The 20,016-nt window shown below is 34.0% G+C and overlaps 2 protein-coding genes across 3 annotated transcripts; one reads left to right on the top strand and one right to left on the bottom strand.

The window, feature by feature from the left end:
• The first annotated feature begins 716 nt into the window (after positions 1-716).
• LOC141724340 (2-C-methyl-D-erythritol 4-phosphate cytidylyltransferase, chloroplastic-like) lies at positions 717-13,241 on the top strand. The gene is made up of 11 exons (XM_074526457.1): positions 717-1,049; positions 1,495-1,584; positions 1,960-2,015; positions 2,796-2,875; positions 3,073-3,155; positions 9,656-9,733; positions 10,148-10,216; positions 11,735-11,803; positions 11,884-11,930; positions 12,645-12,735; positions 12,912-13,241. The coding sequence occupies exons 1-11, from the start codon at positions 831-833 to the stop codon at positions 12,969-12,971; spliced, it is 942 nt and encodes a 313-aa protein (XP_074382558.1). The 5' UTR covers positions 717-830; the 3' UTR covers positions 12,972-13,241.
• A 1,287-nt stretch (positions 13,242-14,528) lies between these two features.
• LOC141724341 (mitochondrial import inner membrane translocase subunit TIM17-2-like) lies at positions 14,529-17,627 on the bottom strand. Of its 2 annotated transcripts, none has more exons than XM_074526459.1 (3): positions 17,488-17,627; positions 15,208-15,932; positions 14,529-14,731 (listed from the first exon to the last, which is right to left on the bottom strand). In XM_074526459.1, the coding sequence occupies exon 2, from the start codon at positions 15,924-15,926 to the stop codon at positions 15,234-15,236; it is 693 nt and encodes a 230-aa protein (XP_074382560.1). In that variant the 5' UTR covers positions 15,927-15,932; positions 17,488-17,627; the 3' UTR covers positions 14,529-14,731; positions 15,208-15,233. The 2 variants fall into 2 exon arrangements, with proteins under 2 accessions (XP_074382560.1, XP_074382559.1); XM_074526458.1 differs by having other exon boundaries at positions 14,529-14,841.
• Positions 17,628-20,016: the final 2,389 nt, after the last annotated feature.

Consider the following 20,016-nt stretch of genomic DNA (forward strand, 5'->3'; position numbering starts at 1 on the left):
GAATTGTACTTGGCATATTTTAATTGACGTACTTATATTAATTCACGTATAATCTAATTTATGTATAAGAGAATGATGAATGGTTAGTTGACGTATTATCATTTATGAACCAACGGCTTGAGAACTCTAACATTTATCTTCAAATATATTTTTACTTTTATTGATCAAAATGGCCGAATGTTAATTCAAAATTATACAAAAATTCTATCAAAAGTCCACTATTTAATTGAAGTTGTAGAGTTCATATATGTTATACAAGTAACTTATTACGTAAAAATATTACAAAATTTATTATCGTGCGAATTATTTTTTGCAAATAACATTATTTTAATAACAATTTAATAAATTTTATATATTATATAAGTAAAATATTGCATATTGTTTCACATAATATGTCAAATTTGCAGAAAAATCATATTAATGTTACATGTTTTAAATATTCCACTTATGAAATTTACAAGATTTTTATTAAAATAATAATATTTATAAAATATGCTTTACGAAATAATATGCTTTATAATATTTTATTCATAGAACAGATATGGACTTGAGAAGTCCTCCTACTCCCCATCACTCGACTCTTATACATTATAATTGAATAGTTTTAATTTGAGAATATGCAAATCTTAAAATTTAATAAATATAAGTAAAAAAAGAGTCAAAAATGGCCAATCCAAAATTCTACTGACTATATAAGCAGATTACCAAGTGGTGTGTTGATTAATAGTACAAATTCTTACCAAAGACACTCTCTGTCAGGCGCCCACGCCCACTATTTACATTTCAACTGCCAACAACTGAATTGCTTGTCAGTTTTTTCAGAGAGAAATATGAGTATTCTTGGTTTTTCCTTCTCTTCCTGTTCTTGTTCTTCTTATCTCTCTAATCTTGAAATCCCATCTAAATCATTCATTTCTCTTTCAAACTCCAAGATTTTGCTTTCTAACTCCAAGATTTCAAGTTTTAAAACTACCCAGTATCCTAAAATCATTTCTTTTACAAATGCTTCAAGATTCAAGTGTTCTGCTGCTGCTTCTCAGCTTACCAAGGTCAGAATTAAAACATTTTGTATTTTTTGTTTAGTTCTGCACAATTAAAAGATTCCCTTTTGTTTAACTAGGTTCTTGTATAGATTCCTTTTGTCTGTTTGTTAAAATATGCTAATAAGCAATGTACACAGGTTGTGAAATCATGATTCCTTTAATTTATAAAGCTCTTCTTTTAATCCACAATTTGTGTAGAAATTAGAATTAAGCTCTACAATTTTGGTGTAGAGGTTTGTAGAGGCAATGGTACAATTAAGCTCTCTTCCTAATATGATATCAGAGTTCTTTTAACATTGCGGTCTCGAGTGTCAATCGGTCGAATACTAGGAACACAAATATAGTCATAATTTTAATTTGGACAATAAGGTTGTATTTTTCCTTAAAGCGTGTGGGGAATTATTGATACTATAAGCATCATCTACATATTAAGTCTTTCTCCTTTTAATAGGGCTCTGATGAATCTCTGGAAGCAAAAGGAGTGGAAGATAAAAGCGTTTCAGTAATTCTTTTGGCAGGAGGAAAGGGAACAAGAATGGGTGTAAGTCTCTCTAAGTGTAAGATTTTTATGCCTTGTGTGTCTGTCTTTTTTGAGTGTATATTACTATGCATATGGTCCAAACAGTTCAGGTATACTTTTGGCGGGTTAATTTTTCCATACTGGATGAAAATTGTCCCATGGGAGTTATATCTTTGTAAGCTGTTTTTACTGAACTTATTTTTTCAAATGCTATATTTTTGGGTCTCTACTCATTACTTTAAAGCTGAGTCAACTAGAAAGTCCTTTTTTGCATCTTGTCCATCTGCATATATGTTGTTTACCTGTGAATTTCTGTATCTATTAACCATATTATTTATTTCCAGCAAATTGCTTTTCATCTAACAGATAATGGTTTTCTCATACTTTGTGATACAGGCGAGCATGCCGAAGCAGTACCTTCCACTTTTGGGGCAGCCAATTGCTTTATATAGGTAGATTTATATATAAGCTCTACTTACAATAATCTTCATCCAACTTGTTAAACTCAAGTTACTTTGCATCCTGACAATCTCCACAATCCAGCCTTCTCTTATGTAAGTGAAATGAAGGTCATGTATTGTCAGAACATATGAATAGGAAGTGGTGTCATGTATTTTAATGAAGATTGAGTTTTCACATTAATATTTTGTTGCGTTTATAGTTTTCGTTAATTTGCTATAATAATGGTTTGTATTGGTTATAAAACCATTCCACTAAATGGTTGATAGTGCTCTTTATTTTGGGACTTGTACGTATCAATTGTTATATACTTATATTAATAGAACATTTTTATGCCACCACAAGGCCAAAAATCTCTTGTATAAGTTCCTTATCTTTTGTAAGATATATTATGCCAGTGGAAAAATATCTTGTGTATTTAACTCTGGATCTGGAATATGAAAAGTTCTGTTATCAATTTTTAAACAACCGTCAATGGAGATGATTACCACAAAGGATTACAAAGCAAAAAACTGCCCCTTTGTGAATAACAATTTTCAGCTCTTATTGGAAGAAGTCATGTTTCGTGTTTACAGTATATGACTTGCAATTCTTCAGAATTTTCATCTGATTATGCATCGGTGTAAAGGTCTGCTAAGACAAATTTATTAATTGTAGCTTATTACAAAATGGAAAGGTAAAAATATATAAAGCAGACCAGTGTCATTTGTTCCGCCCCTCCTCTTTTCATCTTATATAGTACTTTTGAATCTCATTGGATGTTTCCTGTGCAGTTTCTACACTTTCTCGCTTATGCCTGAAGTAAGGGAAATTATTGTGGTTTGTGATCCTTCTTACCGTGACATCTTTGAAGGTCAACAGATTCTTTTTTTTTTAACATTCTATACAACAAATGTATATTTGCACATGCATCTAAATTCACTAATTCCTATTCTTTCGAAAATGTGATTTTTTTTTTTGACATTGCAAAGTTTCTGTTTTGACTGGTTGGTGGTCCTGGCTGAGACTCCTGAGAGATAATAACTATATAACTTGCTTCTTGTCTTCCAGATGCAAAAGAAAAGATTCAAGTGAACCTAAAGTTTGCATTGCCTGGAAAGGAAAGACAAGATTCTGTTTACAGTGGATTTCAGGTGTGTGAATTTTGTTTCAATAATGCATCAGCCTTTCTAATCTAAGTAGTTTAAGTATGTGATATAGATATAAGCATCAGTGAAGTTGTTTCTAGGCCATTTTACATAGGTTGTAAAGTAGGTATATTTATGTTTCAATCCTGTACCATCTTCTCTAGTCGTCTCCAAATTAATTTTCTTGTGTGATGCATCATAGATATTGATATTCGTCAATACATAAATGTATATATATTTATATATATATATATGAGCTAAATTTATAGTAGTAGTGAATAAAAAAAAATTGAACGGAAGATGGACCCTTGAGATTAAATTATTTGCATGTTAGAATACCAATATAAGATCCTGGAAAGGGTCTTCCTCTAACACCTTAAGGGTCTTCCTCTAACAACTTGAGGTTTTAGAGCGACTAGTTCCATGACATGGTATCAGAGCTCAGGCTGGCGGGAGGACTCAGGTTCGACTCGCTGCAACCCCAAAATTCTCACAATTTATTATGAGCACGAAAGGCAAAGTTATGCACGAAAGATAGGCGCCCGTGATCCACTCTTCGACCCATAGGCTTTCGAGTGAGGGGGAGTGTAATATAATGGAAAGAGCCTTCCTCTAACACCGTGAGGTTTTAGAGCGACTGGTTCATTGACATTGCCGTCCCATGAAAAGTACTTAAAAAGATGAATCTGCTATACTACTAATTCAAGAATAAAAGATTGATCAATGAGATTAAACTATTTGCCTCATCGTACAAGATAGTTAAAAAGATGAATATGATATACCTACCGATTCAAAAATATACAGAAAAGAATATGTTAACTGACAGTATGTATATAATTATCTAGTTTGACATTTCAGCTACTTTTCTAAATATTGGGAACCGGTGATATAATTATTTCCACTAATTTATATCATGATCTCTAAAGAAAATACAGTAGTTATTGTAATCAAGGATAAACCAACTTCATCTCTCTAGAACACAGTATTCAACTTTCACATCAATCTGTTACATTGCCTGCTATATAGCTACTGTAACTAACTTTCCTAACCGACTCAAATCATAATGTTCAAGTTACTAATATACCCCTAATAGGTCTACTGAATTGACTATTGTACCCTTAACTCCTCTCTTTACTCCCCCGCAAACGTGGTGGGATGACCAATAGAGGGCAGAACACCAAGTTTGTTCATAAGAGTAGCAGTCTGAAAAGAAGACAGCTGCTTAGTAAACATATTTGCGAGTTGAGCATAGGAGGGAACATGACGAGTGATAATGTGACCAGCAGCTACTTTGTCACGTATGAAATGACAATCTATCTCCACATGTTTTGTACGTTCGTGCAAGACAGGATTAGCCGAGATCGCCAAAGCAGCTTTGTTATCACAATTGAGTATAGTTGGTGGCCAGTCAGGCAGGCCCATGTCATTAAGCAAAGTGCGCAACCAAGTAACCTCACAACTAGCAAGTGCCATGGCACGATACTCGGCCTCAGCACTGGACCGAGCAACCACAGATTGCTTCTTGGTTTTCCAAGAAATAAGAGAGGCTCCTAACAGAATGCAGAGGTGGATTTTCGAGAAAATTCACAGCTAGCCCAATCAGAATCACAATAAGCAGTAAGCTGTGCTGCAGATTGGCTAGAGAAAAGGATCCCTTGACCAGGTGCTGCAGATTGGCTAGAGAGAAGGATTCCTTGACCAGGATTACTAGCTAAGTATCTCAAAAGTTTTTTAGCAGCTTGCATATGATCAGAGGTAGGTGCTTGCATATATTGTGTGAGAAGATGAACAGGGTACACAATGTCAGGACGTGTAACTGTCAGGTAAATAAGTTTACCTAGAAGACGTTGATAGGGTTGTTGATCCACTAAAGGTTCACCCTTATCAGGACGAAGCTTAACCTTGGTTTGCATAGGCAACTTACAGGGTTTGACACCCACCATATGGTACTCTTTAAGCAAGTCCATGACATGTTTTTTCTGTGATAAAAAGAAACCATTTGAGGACCTATAAACCTCAAGTCCAAGAAAATAATTAATATTGCCAAGATCTTTCATGTGGAAATTTTTAAACATGAGCTTCAAACCATCAATGTGAGCAGCTGAATCCCCTGCAATAAGAAGATCATCGACATAGACTAAGACCAAAGTGATTTTGTTGTGTTCAACCTTTGTCAACAAACTGTAATCAGCCCTTGATTGAACATAACCATCTTGTTTGAGAGTATTGGTAAGCTTACTAAACCAGCACCGTGGTGCCTGTTTCAAACCATACAAACTCTTGATAAGTTTGCAAACAAGACGGTGACTAGATCCTACAGGAACAGCTGAAGTTGATGCTCCAATTCGGCTCCCCATACCAGTATACCCTTGAGGAAAGCACATATACACCTCTTCGTCCAAATTACCGTGTAAAAATGCATTCGTAACGTCCATTCGAATTGTAATCCAGTTTTGAACAGCTGCTACAGCCAATAGAGTACGCACAATCGCCATTTTTGCAACGGTTGCAAACGTCTCACCATAATCCACTCCTTTTTGCTTGCACCCCAAAATCACCAATCTGCTCTTAAAACGATCTATGGTGCCATCAGATTTAAATTTGGTCTTATACAACCATTTGCAACCAATGGCAATCTTGCCTGGTTGAAGGACTGTAATTTTCCACGTACCATTTCGTTCCAGTGCCTCCAGCTCACAATTCATGGCATCAACCCAGTGTTGACATTTGACAGCCTGCTTAAATGAGGTTGGATCAGCTGATGTAGTGAGGGCTGTCAAGAAACATGAGAATTGTGGAGTAATTACTTTATCAACAATCTCACAGACATCCTGCTGGACACAATTGGAAGCATAATCCTCCATCCAAGCAGGATTCTTGCGTAAACGAGCAGATTTTCGAAGCTGTTGTGATTGAACATCGGCAGTAACAATAATAGAAGAATCAAAATTATCAGATGGAGAAGCAGAAGTGGTGAGAGTAGAAGACTGAGGGATGTAGATATCATCCCAATCTGTACACGTTCCAGTTGGCATCTGCACAGGGAGAGGTTCCAAGTAACTGGCCTGAGAAATAGTACGATTATAAGGAAAAACGGTTTCCTGAAATATAACATCTCTGGACACTATGATCGACTGATCTAGTAAGCTTAACAATATGAACCCTTTCTGTGTAGCAGGGTACCCAATAAACACACATGGAATCCCCCTGCTACTGAATTTGTCAGTGGTAACTACAGTGGAAGCTGCAAACACCAGGCAACCAAATGCTTTAAATTCAGTATAATCTGGAGATTTCTTATAAAGAACCTCGTATAGAGAAATATTATGTAGCACTGAAGATGGAAGTCTATTGATTATATAAACAACTGTAAGAATACATTCCCCCCAATGAGCTAGAGAAAGACCTGACTGTAATTTCAAAGCACGAGCCATCTCTAGGATATACCTTTGTTTACGCTCAACCCTTGCATTCTGTTGAGGTTTGTATACACATGACGTTTGATGAACCATATCAGCCAAGTTATAAAACTGTAAACATGCATTATCTTTGAATTCCAAGGCATTGTCAGTTCGAATGATCTTGACTTTGGCAGAAAATTGAGTGGCAATGTGACTCACAAAACATTTAAACACAGTCAAAAATTCTGATTTAGTATGCAACAAGTAGACCCAAACCAACCTAGTGCAATCGTCTACTAGAGTCAAGAAATATTTATACTTATTTCTTGTGCACACCCGGTATGGCCCCCATGTGTCAGCATGTACTAAGTCAAACATCTGTTCAACATGAGATGAGCTAAGAGGAAAAGATAGATTTGTAAACCTGGCCATAGGACATGTCAAGCAAACTTTAGAGCCTTCAAAATTAACAAGACTTTTCAATTGTGAAATGAGTTTGATCTTGGCTGCAGGAGCATGACCAAGGCGATTATGCCAAAGCTCATATGTGTTCCATGACTGATCACACCCATTTGCTCCATATGCAAAATTATGACATTCTTTAATAGCACCATTGACAAGAAAATATAGACCATTCTTGAGAATTCCCACACCTTGGACAGTATTTGACTGTGCATTTTGAATCACACACTTGTCTCGTAAGAACATGACAGTACACGCATCATCCTTGGATAATTTGTGAATTGAAAGCAAATTATGAGTAAAAGTTGGTACATAAAGTACTCCTAGCAGCTTCAATCCATTGTCGAGTGTAAGATCACCTATATGTGAGATGAGAACACTGTCTCCAGTAGGTAGTCTTATTGTGTATTGTTCCGGTGCCAACTTAACATTTGACAGCAAAGACAGATTGGATGTCATATGATCAGTCGCACCAGAGTCTACTATCCATTCTTGTTGAGAACTCTGTACATTGTAGCACACAGCCATGCCAGTAGAAGAGACCATTCCAGAAAAAGGAGAATCCAGTTCTTCTTGCTCAGACTTATTAGCAGAAAAAGTGGTTGGTAACATCTTAAGCAGCTGCTCCAATTGCTTTGCAGATAAAACAACATTATCATGTTGTTGATCAGCATCACAAGTTTGCACAACATTCACCATCTTATTTCCTTTATTTTGAGTCCATTTCACAGTATTACCAGATCCACCTCCTTTCTGAGAGACAACTCCAGACCTCCTATGTTTGGTATGCCATTTTGGATAACCAATGACACTCCAACAATCAGCACTATCATGACCTCTCTTTCCACATTCAGTACATACTACAACAGATCCTATAGGTTTAGAAGTATTAAAAACCTTGCTATACATGACACTAATATCATGTCCCTAACTACCATTAAGAACAGTTTTCTGCGATTCCTCTTGTTGTATCAATGAACACACCATTTCAATAGTTGGCAGAGGTACAGTCATTAAGATCTGACTTCTCTGTGGAGCATAAAAATCATCCAAACCATTTAAGAACTGAAAAAGCCTAGATTCTTGCTTCTGTACCTCTAATGCTCGTAAAAACGCTCTAATTTCATCAGTGAGATTAGCAATTGCACGTAATACATTCATAGCATCAATCTCTTCCCAGATTGTGCTTAAATTTGTAAAATATTCAACCAGTGGCAATCCGTTCTGTTTTATGCTAAACAAATCTCTATTCAACTTATATTTTCGTGATCTATTCGTTAATTGAAATCGTTGCTCTAACGACTTCCATATGTCAGCAGCAGAATTAACAAACAAAATCGATTTCTTAATAGACTCAGAAATATTATTATGAAGCCACAAAATTACCATATTATTGCTAGTGTCCCATTGCACACCATCCGTAGCATCTGTTGTGCTTCTCCTTTCAGATCCAGTCACAAACCCTAGATTTCGCTTTGACGCCAATTGAATTTCTATCGATCGTCGCCACGTCCGATAATCCTCCGATCCTTGCAGTTTAGCTACATTAATGGACGTCGGACCATCACTCGGATGCAGAAACAATGGATTCTGCATATCCGCAAACGAAAATCGACTTCCAGTTGCCATCACTATGCTTTGATTCACACAATTTGAGCCTTTTCTTACAGAAATTGCTGTTAATAAGCTCTAAATTTGCTGAAATCAAGCTTTACTACGGTTGTTTTTACTTCATGTTCTACAAGAGCAACGAAGATAAATCAAAGATCACCTCGAATCACTGCTCTGATACCATAAAGAAAATACAGTAGTGATTGTAATCAAGGATAAACCAACTTCATCTCTCTAGAACACAATATTCAACCTTCACATCAATCTGTTACATAGCCTGCTATATAGCTACTGTAACTAACTTTCCTAACCGACTCAAATCATAATGTTCAAGTTACTAATATACCCCTAATAGGTCTACTGAATTGACTATTGTACCCTTGACTCCTCTCTTTAATCTCCGATGAAAAGGATTTTATTTTATATTCAGTTTCAAATAGTAATTAACATAGTGAATTGAAAGAGGACTTGGTGAAGAATATAAATGGTAAATCAACACACTTATAGCTATGTTTTTTGGTAAGTTTCACTCCATCTGTTATAGTTAATTGTAACAAAGATATGTTCCTGCATTGTCTTTGATTTCGAATGGTATAAGACTACCTATAACGTTGATATTATACATTTTTTGTTTGCTGTGTGATATTCTTTACTTGAACAAACATATATGTTCCTGAATCAAACAATTAAATTAAATAAATAAAGTGGGAGAGGACTCAAACCCGAGAACCTGGGCTCTGATACCATGTTAATTAACAAACTCATTTAAAACCTTAAGATGATAGAGTAAGGCCTTTAATAGGTCATGTATTATATAACAATTTTAAATTCTGAGTACTTTTTTTGTTGGAATATTTAATGTAAACAATAAAAAAAATGTAGTTGCTAATAATAATACGTCAATCTACATTAGAATTAGATCAACTTGAAGATGTGTAATATTTTATACCTTTTCATTTATGGCATTGGTACTCGGTTCTTTTTCCTTGCAATTTGTTTGGCAAGTCAAGTGATAGAATAGATTTTGTACAGGCAGTTGATTCAAAGTCTACACTCTTGTGCATCCATGATTCTGCAAGACCTCTGGTGTCATCAATAGATACAAAAAAGGTTTGTTTTATTATCGAACTATTATATTGTCTTAATTTGAATACTTTCAACAGCAGGAGGAGATTTTGATTTGTTTTATATTTGATGGACATGAGCAAAAGTCGAACAACAAAAAATGCAGGAAAATCTCATGATCCTCAAGAGTGATAATATATTCTTGTTTCGCAGTTTATCAAGATAGCGGTCACATAGCAAAAAGCACATGTATGCATATTCTAAACTAATTTCAAGAAAATGATGGTAGTTGAAAAGTTCTATCAGAATAAACTACTAATTTTTTTTATCTAATTTCTCGTTAGCGGTTTGTGTAATCAGAATAAGGTTTTGGACATATTTAATATAACAATCAAGCTGTGGCCTCAATTACCAATGAAATAAGAGCATCTGAAATTTCTTGAACTGGTTTCCTCTCAGGTTCTGATAGATGGTTGGCTGATTGGGGCAGCTGTTCTTGGTGTACATGCAAAAGCTACAATAAAAGAGGTGCTAGTAATGATCCCATGTTACTATTCTGAATACCAACTGCAATCTGAAAATACTCATCTAATTTTCCTTAAGCTATCAAAGTTTGGAAGATGTCCAATTTTAAACAGAACTGACTTTAAAGGAATCCTTTTTTGGCACTTAAAGACTAAGAAAGATAATTACTTATGTTAATATCAAGTTATTAAGTGCACTTTCTCAATCTGTTTATTCGTTTTAGAAAGAATCATTCATATAGAATAATTCAAGTATATTGTTCTGATAATTTCGAGAAAATATTGTGTGTTACAACTTATATATAATTCGAAAAAGCATCAGTTTAGTCGGAAATTTGACCTTTACAGTGCCATACATTGATAGAGTTGGGCTAAATTTCTTATATCGTACCCTGTTAATCACTACTCTTATGCAGCTACATCTATATTCTTAGCTATCTATTTGCATGGTGCTCTTTGTTCTAGTGCATATTGTAGTTTTGAGAAACATGAGAAGCAAATAATAACATTATCAAGATATGGCGTTCTTTCTAGGACCATATATATAAAAAATTCAAATATACATATTTAGGTGACATGATAATGATTAAGTACAAAAATATTAGGACAAAAAGGGAACAGCGGACCTATTGCAGAACTATCCAGTCTTTGTATTGGTTCTATTTCTTATACAGAAACATATATGAAAGAGAAGTGAGTAGTTAATATTCACATGTGGCAATATTAAGTAAAGAGGATTTCAAGTTGGGCCTCGTGTTATTAAAAATGAAGTTAAGAGATGTAATGTTTGCAATACTTCTTCGATATGTGTCCATTTAGTTCTCTTGACAAGATGGAATAAATTATCTTAAAGCTCAAAGCATCTGCTTTGTAAATCTGAGGCATCTTTCCAGGCATAGTCTGCAATTTATATATAAGCTGGTCCCTTCTGCTGAGAACATTGATTTCCGTAGTGTACATGGTTCAGTAAATTTCCATCTAAACTTCGTGCGTTCCACTACCAAGGATTTCATGAAGCATCTTTGTCGCGGTCAACTTTGAGAATCACTGACTAAAAAGGTTGTTTTTAGATTAGGTCATTATCTGTATCTGGTGTCAAGGTCATTACAGGTTGTTCCTGTTATACTGACTATTTCTTTTGTGAACCTTCTCTTAACAAGTCAAATGGAAGTTTCATCTAGAACTTATCCAAACAACTTGTGTATCTCTTTGCAATGTACACAGACTGTTCTCTCCATCCCTTTCCAGTTCAGTGTCTTAATATAGAGAGAGCATAACGTGTCCCACTAGTCCCAGAGACCAAATTTTGCATTATCCTACTGACCACTGTATTGCATAGTGTACCGTCTAAAAATTGGCATACAATCCATTCCATAATGACTGTAAAATTTGTTTACTGAAATTTTTCTGCTGGTAGTTTTATTTTAAACCACTCGACGATATTGTAATTTATCAAAGTCATCACAAATTACTTTAGTTTAAGATGTTTCTAATGGTTGACTCCACACATATAACTGTGCAGGCAAACACCGCGTCATTTGTAGTAAAAACTCTGGACAGGAAAACACTCTGGGAAATGCAAACCCCTCAGGTTTTGTGAACGATAATTTGCAGCCTTAAACAATTATTTGCTTGAAAGGGTTTGAGAACGTCTTTTTTTTTGTTTCACAGGTGATCAAGCCTGACATACTGAAAAGGGGGTTTGAGCTTGTCAACAGGTACTGCATACATATGTTGGTCTAGTATTTTATTTACAGTTATTTAAATCTTTTAATATATATACAGAAACCTGTAAACTGATGGTAATCAAACATTATGTTGATTATAAAAGCTAAATGTTAATGTGTTCAAGCAACCTAGCCAGTTACCTGTCATGATCTCAAGTTAACTTCACACGGCAGCATATTGGCTCACTAGAATTAGAATAACAAACTTCACTAAGTGAGTCAATGTTACCCAGATAATTGAAATTTGCATATGAAACTGTGTTTAGATGCCTCTGTTGTAATAAAACCAACAGATTTTTGGGTTAAGAAACTTTTGGGTTTACTTTCTCGCAGTTTTAATCATAAGACGGTTTGGACCCTGAAAATAAGTCAAAAATTTATTACCTTCGCAAACTGGCTTTAGGATTTGCAACTACAAGAAGTCAACTAGTTATAAGGATTTATATTCTTTTATTTCATGTACAGGTGAAAAACGGATATACTAAGTTGATAAAGCATGAATTCGTTTCTCCAAATTATAATCAAAATATCATAAAATTTCAAGTTTATGATCATTTATTCAATAGATATTATTTTAGTTTGTCATGAATTTTAATATTGTATATTTACAATAAGCGCAAACTGATAGGAGTGTCATCACGGGGTTCTTTCGCTTCCCTGTTCATTTAATCCAAACTAATTACAAGCATTTTTACATTCGTACAGGGAAGGCTTGGAAGTCACAGATGATGTGTCGATCGTGGAGCACCTAAAACTTCCAGTTTACATCACAGAAGGCTCGTACACAAACATCAAGGTAATAAACTACTGTTAATATTAGTGTAGTTGCTCGAGTGATTTTGTCACAACAGGATTCCTTATAATCATTTGTAAAATTAGTGATCCGGTTTTCTCTTGCAAAGTACATACACACCCTAGCCTGGATTTGTCTCGTATTGTTTTAGTATTTTGAACTTGTCTTGTGCTTTGCAGGTTACAACCCCAGATGATTTGTTACTGGCTGAAAGAATATTGAACACCACCTCGTCTTAATATATGTCTGGTAAAAGTTGCCATTTGATGTAGTGATAAGTAGTTAGTTCTAATTTCTCATGTGTTTTGTCATTGACGCCTACCGGATACGGATACGTGTCAGGGAATAAAAAAAAATGATGTTCTAGACATCATATAGAAAAAGTTGGGTGTTGTTCGATCAAAGTCGGAGATTTAAAAATCTAAATACAGCTGTAAAATGTTCAGAATTACTGCTAAAAATATCGTAATTGAGCTGGTTATTAAATAACAAAACATGCACTTATACGATTCTCATTTTCAGCGTGGTATCATTTGATTCAAACTAAAATTTATATTAATGACCGGCCGTCTCAATTTAAATTTTGTATCATTTTTAAATTTTGTATCATTCGATATAGATAACAGCCCACATGGGTTGGCTCAGTTGGTTAAAAAGTGGATAACTATTCTCTTGGTTACGGATTCGAATCCCACGGGAGGAAAATTTATGAATTTATCATTATGCCTCCACAGGTTATTGCGTACGATAAAAAAATGATAACAAAATTTGTGCATCTGTGACTTAATTAAGCTATCTGTTTGGGTTAGCAATTTGGTTGTTTAGATTGAGAACTAATTCCCTCTTCCATACCATTGAGATTTCATATCATTCTCATTCGCGTTTACATGTAATTCCCATTAACATCATGCATACAAGCATCCTCTTAGTGTTGTGGTTATAGATGAACCATGAATGATATACAAAAAACAAAGGTAATGGTTGATGTTTCACATTCTATTTGCCAATGGAGCTACTGTGAAGCTCTCTGATGAAAGCTAGCCGTTGAATTTATCGCTGCCTAACATATACCGACTCATTCTTCCAATTAGCTGGAACTGCAGTTTACAGAAGCTTATATTCAACAAGCCATTTTTTAACCGAGGCTTTCACTATCATAATATATCCTCAACTGACATTTCAAGAAGCTAACTGTGGTGTAAAGTCTTGTGTTTCCATCAGCCATTACAACAAGATGCGATGCAACAAAGGTTTTGTAGAAGTGGATGAGTAGCTGAGTAGTTGCATTATCCTCCAACTTTATATTTAAAATAGATATCGTCGTAAAAATAAAATGTTGCAAATAGATTGCGCGGTATTAAAATTAGGGTCTACTGTTCAGTTACGATGAGTCCCTCCAGGGCACTTTCACAAGACTGTAGGTTGTTACCCAGCAACAATGTTTCACACAATAAATGACAAACAAATCAGAAAATAAGGCAAGTAAAATTACCTAGTGTACTAGATTTGATTTTTTTGGGGCATGTTGTGGATAATGCAAGTTGGACCGAAAACTGTAGTTCGAGCTGGGTCTGAGATTGGGGAAACCAAAATCTTTGATTGAAGCTCGGGCGCGAGTTGTCGCACATAATAATCTTTCCAAAACATATTGGCAATGGTAACATATTTATATATACTTGAAAAGAAAATAGTATATTTTCTACTTCAGACATTCTTGCTGAAGCTGTAAAAAGCTAACGGTAAATGTCGGACAAAATTGCCACAAAGAAATTGCCCATGTATTGACACGGATCAAAGATTATAAGATAGATCTAATATTATCATACACAAGATTACAAACTTTGAACTTGTCCATAATGGTTGTTTGTAACTCTGAAAGAGAAAGTCTGTTGCACCATAAACAAAGAGCAGTGAACAACCAAAACTTTATGCTGACAAAATTTAAACAGCTATCTTCCTAATGCTGTTATGCTGGTATCTGATACAACTGCCAACCTTCCTACACAATCACAAAGATAAACTACTCTCAAATCAACTTGTTATTAAGACATGCCCACACTAAAGTGGCTAAAGGATAGATGAAGATAGATGAGTGAACATAACAGAGACCTGAAATCGAACATGAGTAACTGAGTAAGTGAAAGCATAAAAGTAGACACTGGTCACTAGCACAACAGTTTATTGCAATTTTTATTCAGACTAAAAATATCCACATATCATCTTCTTTAAACTAAAAGAGAAATATTAAACAGAAAGTTGTAAACTATCACATGCATTAAGAGTTTCTCTAAAACCCCAGTGCGTGTTTTAGCAAAGTAATAAATGATCTTGACAGAAATTAGCACTAATATATTGGTGTGATTTTTTACAGAGAGAATGTAGAACTGTGAAAAAAAGAAAACAAGCAAATCAACAATTCAATGATAAAAGAAAAATTAATGGACACTAAAAGCAGAAAATTTATTTGACACTCACCAACACCAAAGTGTAGACTGCCACTCTCATTTGTACTCAAATGATGGTGGGCTTGGAGCATCAAAACTCTCCAGAACCTCTGTCTTGCTTCCACTGCTTGAACTTGTCTCCGGCTTCTTTTCACCACCAAATATCCCACCGAACCATGAGGAAGAAGATGACGATGTTGCAGCTGTCGATGATGCTCCACTACCCATGCCCTCTATATTGATTGGCGCTTGACCAGGAAGTTGTCCCATTTGATATCCAGGAATACCAGGCATGTTAGGTAAAGGCTCTTCCATTGGAGGAAAATTTTGTTGCGCACTCATTACTTTGTTCAGCATTATTCCAGCACCTTCAATCAAAGCAAGCAATACTCCACCAAATGCTGCAGATCGGGAAGCAGCTCCAAAACCCTGACGCATCTGCAGGAAACCCCCGGTGGCCGCACCAGCAATAATTGAATTCCACGGATCCTCTTTTTGACGTACATAGACCATCGTACAGTCAAAAGTGGAGAAGAGGCCACCCCACACAGCAAAACTACCTCCTACGCGAGGTGCATTCATTCGCACTGCTTGAGTACCTCCAAAGAAGCGTTCACCTTTAGGCGAGTTATAAATTCCTTTCAAAAAGTGGAAAGTTGCACCTCCAACAGCTCCCATGCCAAAAGCTCCACCAATGTCATCGAGTATACGATCAGGGCAAGGTTCACGAGAGGTCTCAGGGGTGCCCATGAGTCACTAAATCAAAAATAAAAGTGGAGAAGAAATTGAATGAGAACATCGGAAGTTCGATGGTGTGAACGTTAATGCAACACCACCAGTTAGCCCCACTACGCACATTGTTACTTTTTATACGTCACATTCAGAGAGCTGACCAACGTTCTCCAATACTTCATTATAAATGACTTAACCATTACAACTTGTTAAAAATGAATAAACATATTTAGTGCAGAGTGCCAATTAAGGTTAAGTTTCTATAAACATTCCAATCATGTTTTAACTGAACTATGTTAATAGTGTTTATACTTCTCCTGCATCAAGTGTTATGTGATTGTATTACAACAGCGTACAATAATTTGGTTCCATCTTTTTTCTTTGGACAAAAAAAAAATCTATCTTTTACCTCACAAAATATGATTCTCTCCCAAATCCTTTTCGATATCCATTTCCCCTTTTAATCTACCCGTGGAACCCTCCCAATCTCTTCTTGATATCTCTGTTAAACATCTTTAAATCCCATCTCCAATATGATGATTTCTACTCACGTGTATTCAATTCTGAACTATTAATTAACCAACACTGAGTTAAAAAGTTTAACAAAAAATTAAACAGTGTGATTATTGCAGACCCCGATAGGTTTCTTTCATTTTACATTTTCTTGATGTCTAGTCACAAAGTAATTTGAGAAACAACAATCGTGCAACAACCTCTATAGCATAATAGTTGAAACTATAAAATCACTTTCAATTGTTTCCACAAAACACGTATATGGGTGTAAATGTTTTATACCACATAATGATTATCTGATAAGGGAACGGGGAAGACATAGCATCTTGACAAACATCTACTTCGTAACAATTTTTGCAAATTTTCATAACAAATACGAGACGACAAAGTAGTTGCCAATTGTTGACATAAAACATCAAGAAACCCAGTCAAGCTTTAATCTTCCTCAAAAATATAATTTCCCAACTTAGTAAAAATCAGCTCACCTCTCCAACACGAAACATTTGCAAATAATTCTTTAGCTTGCTTAACAGAAAAGTTCCCAACCTAACTCCTAGTTCAATTGGCCTTATTTTAGAATCCATAAACGTTTCTGCAACTTACATAAACTATCAATCTGTAAACCCCATCATATCTTCTAATTACGATAGAATCCATAAATGTTTCTGCAACTTAAATAAACTATATATGTGTATACTCCATCATATCTTCTAATAACGATCGAATCCGTAAACGTTTCTGCAACTTACATAAACTATTAATCTGTAAGCTCCATCATATCTTCTAATTACGATAGAATCCATAAACGTTTCTGCAACTTAAATAAACTATTAATCTGTATTAGCTTAAACAAGAACCCACAAAAACCCATAAAATTAAACCAACAAGACTTGATCTTTATTGTACAATACAATCAATATAACCATATGATTCAATTTAAAACAAAACCCATCTTGCAACAATCAACAATAAACAAAAAAAAGCTTTAAAATTGACATAACACAAAAAGAACATGAGATTTAAAAGCTAATTAACAAACATAAATTAAAGGGATTAAAGAACATACCAAATTGAAATGGGTTGGTGAAAATCAGAAAGAAAAGTAGTTTTATAAGACTGACTGCGCAAGAACGATGTCTTGTGTTGAAACTAGGTTTCTCTGTTGGCTGCTGTTCTAATTAGGTTGTCGTTATATTTGATGACTAGAATAATGTTTTTAATGATTTTTGATCATTTTTCTTTACAAATAATGAAAAACAGTTTCAAAAAAATAAAATAATGAAAAACAGTTTCAAAAAAATAAAATAATGAAAAACAAAATTATTTTTTGAGATGAAATTGATAAAGTAGTTTTAGCTTTTTAAAATTAAAAATTTATTCAGACCCACTTCAATTTTTTCCTAAAAAAAACGAAAATACCTTCAAAGTACATATTTATTTGATTGAAAATTGGAAAGGTGGAAACAAGATTTATTGAATTATAACTTGACTTTGAAAAATTGTGGAAAACAAATTTTATTGTTTTCTAAATTGTGAAAACTATAAAATTAGAACAAAATTAAAAAGTATGTTCAAATTAGAAATTAGCATATTAGCCCGTGAATATTCTATAATTTTTGATATTTCAACTTTTGCTGGTTTTGTTAGAAAATAAAGTCTATAATTCTTGATAATTTAATCAACGTGTGCGAAAAATATCACCGTAAGCAACTTATACTCATTGATCGTTTAGATTATTGAGTAACGGTATTCGTCCAATATTTATAGATTTTTTTTAGATATCGATGATTCTTGTGATGAAAAAATATTTTTGTTATATTTGACTATGAGTTAAAGATATGTTGGTGTTCATTGTAATATGTGTAGTTCTGATATCTGTCGCCCTCGTAACCGCATTGAATGATGTCATAATCAGAGTTTAAGGTGATTGAAACTTGATGTACGAAATCAACAATATCCCGGTACAATTCCAACGTTCTCATTTAAAAATATTCGTACAATATTGTTAAATTCATTGTGGAGGGACATGCAGTTAGCTAATAAAGTTACGTCTTGACATGAAATGTGTGTGTATACACACACTTAAGAGTATAAAGCTTGAAGGCTTTTTTACTTTTAAATGACTAAGATGTCCTCCTAATTTTAATAAAAGTGTTGTATATTGCCAATATTATAATTTTATACGTGTACCATATATGTTAATACATTATATGTGTATATATACATATACTTTCTCACTTTTCATTACAAACACATGTACCCAGTTTTGATAATTCAAATTTTAATCTGATTTGAAACCCCCCTCTTTTATCTTAAATTCAAATAAATGGATACATCTCTCTCTCTCTGAACTTGAATTAAATTTCAAAGTCGATTATATTTTTCTTATTTCATGTATTCAATTTAAGGATCTATATTGTAATGATACTTTCAATTTAGTTTTCTCATTTAATCTTTTCATTGCAGGCAATTTGTAGATTGAACATTAATTATACGATAAATTTAAATATTATAATGCTAGGAGAACAATGCTGATTGTAAAATCCGTAATTTTATATTTAATTTATTTATTAGATATTATGATATTAATTCGTTTAGATAAATATTTTAAATTAGAATATCCCGAAAACTTTTTGTGTAAGTTATTGAGTTGGGAAAAGATTTGTTATTTGTGGAAATTAATGTAAGAATAATTTAGAAAATCAAAATCTTTTTAGTTTAAGTAATTGTGCGTGTCAAATATTTTATTTTAGGAATTTATTTGGAGAGATTATATTATATCCTAATTAGAATTAGGGTTTTGTGTATCTATATAAAGACCCCTTTAGACAATAATATGACTCGTACAGGGGCTCGTCGCGTTGCAGGGAGGTACGATTTAGTCCGCTGTTTGGTAGCTTTGTTGTGCATGCTTTTTCATGTTAGTTTTAATATGTATGTGCCATGCCCATGAATATGAGTTATATTGTTTATATTTTAATATGTATGTGCCATGCCCATGAATATGAGTTATATTGTTTATATCCATATGCGTGCACATCCAATTTTTTTGTTTAGATTGTATGCCTGCCAACCAATCTGATTATGCATGTATAAATAAATGATTATTAACCTCTTTAGCTAGCCTTGCATGTGAAATCTTAAAAGGGGGATTGTGATTAATTGTGGGTTATAAAAATGAACTTGTTCCTGTCATGATCTTTGTTGCAAGGATTAATGTGTGCTTCCTGGTAAGTCATATTTATATTAATAAATTAGTAAAATCAAGTTATTATTTTTTTTGTTACATTTGTTTATTATTTATAAAAAAAAGAATTTTTTTAGAAACAAGATCGTGATATAATAGATTATGTTTTGGTCGGAGGTTAAATTTAGTTGATTTTTTTTGTTTAAGTTATATTAATGCGTGCATGCTTCATATTAGTTGATTAATTATTTATTAGAAATCGATAGATAAAGTAAATATATGACATGTTAGTATTTTGTATAATTGATTTAATTAATATGCATGCTGTAATTGAAAGCAGAGGTAATCACATGGAGAGTGTACTTGAATTCAGACCAGTTTGCATGAGATGGGCTTTTAAGGCCCATT

The sequence above is a fragment of the Apium graveolens genome, chromosome 5 (genome assembly GCF_009905375.1).
Source record: "Apium graveolens cultivar Ventura chromosome 5, ASM990537v1, whole genome shotgun sequence".
Classification (NCBI taxonomy): domain Eukaryota; kingdom Viridiplantae; phylum Streptophyta; class Magnoliopsida; order Apiales; family Apiaceae; genus Apium; species Apium graveolens.

What these genes read in the sequence shown, in the direction of transcription:
- LOC141724340 (XM_074526457.1), top strand. Translation starts at nt 831, where the DNA reads ATGAGTATTCTTGGTTTTTCCTTCTCTTCCTGTTCTTGTTCTTCTTAT. An exon ending in CATCAATAGATACAAAAAAG is followed by an intron (nt 9,734 to 10,147) that starts GTTTGTTTTATT and finishes GTTTCCTCTCAG; the next exon opens with GTTCTGATAGATGGTTGGCT. An exon ending in GGGAAATGCAAACCCCTCAG is followed by an intron (nt 11,804 to 11,883) that starts GTTTTGTGAACG and finishes TTTGTTTCACAG; the next exon opens with GTGATCAAGCCTGACATACT.
- LOC141724341 (XM_074526459.1), bottom strand. Translation starts at nt 15,926, where the DNA reads ATGGGCACCCCTGAGACCTCTCGTGAACCTTGCCCTGATCGTATACTC.